The sequence below is a fragment of the Nicotiana tabacum genome, chromosome 21, assembly GCF_000715075.1.
Source record: "Nicotiana tabacum cultivar K326 chromosome 21, ASM71507v2, whole genome shotgun sequence".
Classification (NCBI taxonomy): domain Eukaryota; kingdom Viridiplantae; phylum Streptophyta; class Magnoliopsida; order Solanales; family Solanaceae; genus Nicotiana; species Nicotiana tabacum.
In genome coordinates this window covers 59,428,233-59,432,594 of record NC_134100.1, presented here as the reverse complement: position 1 = coordinate 59,432,594, position 4,362 = coordinate 59,428,233, and the positions used below count along the sequence as shown (strand labels likewise).

Sequence of the window (4,362 nt, the reverse complement as noted above, 5' to 3'; positions counted from 1 at the left end):
ATATCCCCTTAAAATATGGAGTCAGCTAGCAAATAGCAATTGGCAAAATCTTTCCCATGTGATTGCATATAATATTGCATTCTAGTGCTACGTTTTAAAGTTCCTCATTCTCCAATAACTAAATAAAGATAATTTTATTCCAAAAAAGAAAAGAAAGGAAATGATTTTGTAACAAAAAATTACTTCCACCGTTTCAAATTAAACGAGTTACTTTCCATTTTAATCTGTTCCAAAATAAATGATACATTTTAAAATTTGAAAATAATTCAACTTTAAACTCTTCATTTTACCCATTTTACCCTTAATGAGAAGCTTTTATAACCACACAAATGTCATGGCCCCACAAAGGTTTTACCCGCTTTTAAGATCACAAGTTTCAAAAGTCTTATTATTTTTTCTTAAATTCCGTGTCGAATCAAACTACCACATCTAAATTGAAAAGGAGGGAATACCTTACTACCATTCACATTCAACCCCACTACCCACCCATGATGATGAAAAAGGGAAAGATTAGAAAAAAGTAGGAAAAAGATACGCTACCAAAGTTAATACTAGCTTTTGTTTGATAGTTGTAAAAGAAAAAAACGTCCAAATGGAAAAAAACGTCCAAATGGAAAAAAACAGTACTATTGACGCAGTTTCGGCTTAATTAGCTCTTCTTCACACTCCTTCCCCCCTCCCCCCCTCGCCCTCTTATAAATATCCTTTTCAAATTCTACATTTCCTCACCACATACCAAACTCAAGCCTCTCACTATTTGTCTCAAATTCAACATGATGAGAAAAATGAGCGTCTTTTTTCTTTCCCCATTTGTCATAATTATCATCCTCTTCTTCTTCAACTTGTCAATAGCAGCAGATTCCATGTATAATGTCCTAAACTACGGAGCAAAGTCTGATGGAAAATCCGATTCGTCGAAGGCTTTTCTTAGTGCATGGACTGCAGCATGTACTTCTACTAGCCCTGCCACCATTTTCGTGCCAAAGGGAAGTTACTTGCTTGGTAATGCATATTTCTATGGTCAAACATGCAAGAGTAATGCCATTACTATACGTATTGATGGCACACTTATAGCTCCCTCTGACTATAATGTTATTGGGAAATCTGGAAGCTGGATTAAATTCGAACGAGTCACTGGAGTTTCGATCATTGGTGGAACCCTAAATGGACAAGGTGCCCGTCTTTGGGCATGCAAAAACTCCGGCAAAGGTTGTCCTAAAGGAGCTACGGTATGTCTACTTCTCCTTTCCAAGTACAGCAAAATATACATACAAACACAAACAAAAGATTCTGTGTTCAAATGAATAATACTTTCAATTTGAATTACGTATACATATATAAGAAAAAAATTAAAATATTTATTTATAAAAGAATCACTCACTTTGAACCACTGAATTCGTTCAAAACATGCATTTTACGGGGAATATATTGATTTTTCTCTTCCCGCTCTTCTCTTATCCAGTAGTAAAACCGTACCGGAATCTTTGTTATAATGGAAAGTGCTGGGAAGAATCTTTGCTAGAATAGAAAATGTCTTTATCACTTAAAATTATTTTTGTGTGGTTTAACTTAGAGTCTAAACTATTCTCGAATAAATCTTTTTCTAGATAACAAAATCATTGTTTTCGCAGTAACTCCTTTATTAAAAGGCAAGAGATAATACTGATTCTGTAAAATCAATCATAGATATCCTTTTTATACTTCATACTACTAGTTCTTTTTCTTGATTAACATATCTTCGTACTATAAAAAAATATTTTGTGCAGACTTTAGCTTTCTACAACTCAAACAACATTGGAATAAGTGGATTAACTTCACAAGACAGCCAAATGTTCCACATTTTGTTCGATGGGTGCCATAAGGCGAAGTTACAAGGATTGAAGATTTCAGCTCCCGGAAATAGTCCCAACACTGATGGAATTCATTTACAGTCATCGACTGATGTTACCATCTTGAATTCTCATATTGGAACTGGCGATGATTGTATCTCAATTGGTCCTGGCAACTCCAACTTGTGGATCGAAAACATTGCCTGCGGCCCCGGCCACGGAATAAGGTCTAAAAAAAAAACTATTTTTAGTATAATATCACTAGCTAGCTAGAAATTAAATATATTTTAGGTGTGTTTTGGTACGTATGACGGGAATTATTTTCTTGTAAATAGTTTTTGATTACCACGGACAACTTTTTCCCCTTTTTCGTGAAAATTACTTTTCTTATTTTTGGAAGAAATTCATTTTTCCTCACAATTATATCAACTCTTAACTTCATTCACTACTTTAACCAATAATTAGAGGTTATTATCTATTTTTAATACTCATTAGTTTCATCAAAACACCATTTAGTTTGCTAATATTATTATCTTGTCTTTGATAGAAGTTTTTCTCGGAAAATATTTCTCACTCTCCAACCACACATCCAAAACCTTTTATAGTAAAATATTTTTCCAAAAATACTTTTTGTAATATGGCTTCTGTCATACCAAACATATTTATATTTGATAATTATAGTATATTGTGCACTTACAAAGTACATAAATTGATCGACTTATTATAATAAATTGCGTCTATTAAATATTCTAATAATTGTGGATTGGTGCAGCATTGGGAGCTTAGGTTGGGATATGCAAGAGCCAGGAGTTCAAAACGTGACAGTTAAAACGGCAACATTTACTAGAACCCAGAACGGAGTGAGGGTCAAAACATGGGCTAGGCCTAGCAATGGCTTCGTGAGGGATGTTCTTTTTCAACACGCGGTGATGAATAGTGTCGAAAATCCCATCATCATAGATCAAAATTACTGCCCAGATCGTGGAAATTGTCCTGATCAGGTAACTTAGTTAAAAAACAAAAAGCAGAACTATTTTGTCTTATCATTGTAGTTTAATCCGTAATAGCAGGTTAGATATTATTTTTATCATGTTATTAATTAATGTCTATCGTAAATATTTATTTGGAATTACTTTATAAGTGACCTAATTGTGTAAATTTTCTTACGATGTCAATGCATAATATTTTACCTCATTTATCAATGTTATATAAAAGAGTTTAACTTCTATACTCTGACGGCGTATACAATCAGACCACTTATCTTATTAGGTAATTATATGTAAATTTTTTGATAAGCACTAAATAATCTTATAAAAATAGTAACTAATATGCTATTACATATTAAGTAATTAAAATTTTAATCCCATCAGAATATATAACTTAAATCCTTTATAAAGTACTTACAATTTCATTTCATTTCTTGTTAAACATTTTCAGGGCTCTGGTATTAAGGTCAGCGATATAAAGTACCACGACATACATGGGACATCGGCCACAGAAGTTGCAGTAAAATTCGATTGCAGCAAAACAAATCCATGTAATGAGATAACGCTACAAGACGTGAATCTTAATTTTAAAGATCATCCAGCTGAAGCTTTATGTGTTAATGCTGGAGGAAAGGCTTCGGGTCTACAACAACCAAATAGCTGCTTACGAACTTGAAGAAAAGAAGAGGAAAACTCCATTTCTTATTATATTTATATTTACATAGGAGATTAAAATTATACAGTAGTAATTTTAATTTTAAAACACCATTAATTAGACTTGCTTGAGCCTGGTTGCAAGATTTTTAGCCTTCTTGACGTCGTGCCTGGCCTTGCACGATCTCTGCTCCCCCAGAATATAATGGATGTATTAATCTATTCAATTTCATTAATCTCAAGCATTCTGCAGTTCTGTGATATAATTTGTATTTTGCTCTTAGTCGGGATCAATTGTTCTTATTAGTTTTTTGCATTTTTTTATACATGTTATCTTTCGCTACTACCTTTATATTGTTGAAAATGAGTATTGAAAAGGATTAATATGTTTAAGTTTACTGTACAAATTAGGTGCATGAGCAATAGTTCCATCATTTCGAAAAGAAAAATATTAATTTAATTGCATGATCTCACTTCCTTTTCTGTTTACCTGGAAGATATTCATATTATAAAAGCATATTCAAGAAAGGATTGGGGGATTATATATACGATACGGAGTAGTAGATAGTTCATGGATGATAACGTTGACTTTTTCCCCTTCCATATTCACAGTATAATAAAGCATATTCAATTATTGTGTTTTATTTTTGTGGGTCACATTTATTCCTTCAAATCCATTTTATGATGGCCACGTGAGGCATAATATTTTCAGGGATTACATATATCGTTAGTGTTAATCCCCATGTGATTACCCATCTATTCAGCCGGAGATGGAAGAGTAGTTTTGACACTGGTTAAAGGAATGTCCTTTTTAATGTTCGTTTAAGAAGGGTTTTATTTAATTTATAAGAATTGATGGTGTAATTATTTTTAGAAATGACAAACAATGGTTG

General features: G+C 32.7%; 1 protein-coding gene across 1 annotated transcript; it reads left to right on the top strand.

Annotated features, from left to right (window-relative positions):
* The first annotated feature begins 733 nt into the window (after nucleotides 1-733).
* On the top strand, nucleotides 734-3,730 carry LOC107822826 (polygalacturonase-like). The gene is made up of 4 exons (XM_016649397.2): nucleotides 734-1,229; nucleotides 1,767-2,056; nucleotides 2,602-2,830; nucleotides 3,267-3,730. The coding sequence occupies exons 1-4, from the start codon at nucleotides 774-776 to the stop codon at nucleotides 3,489-3,491; spliced, it is 1,200 nt and encodes a 399-aa protein (XP_016504883.1). The 5' UTR covers nucleotides 734-773; the 3' UTR covers nucleotides 3,492-3,730.
* Nucleotides 3,731-4,362: the final 632 nt, after the last annotated feature.

Coding starts and splice junctions, on each gene's coding strand:
- LOC107822826 (XM_016649397.2), top strand. CDS start 774: ATGATGAGAAAAATGAGCGTCTTTTTTCTTTCCCCATTTGTCATAATT. Junction 1,230..1,766: donor GTTGTCCTAAAGGAGCTACG/GTATGTCTACTT, acceptor TATTTTGTGCAG/ACTTTAGCTTTCTACAACTC. Junction 2,057..2,601: donor GGCCCCGGCCACGGAATAAG/GTCTAAAAAAAA, acceptor GGATTGGTGCAG/CATTGGGAGCTTAGGTTGGG.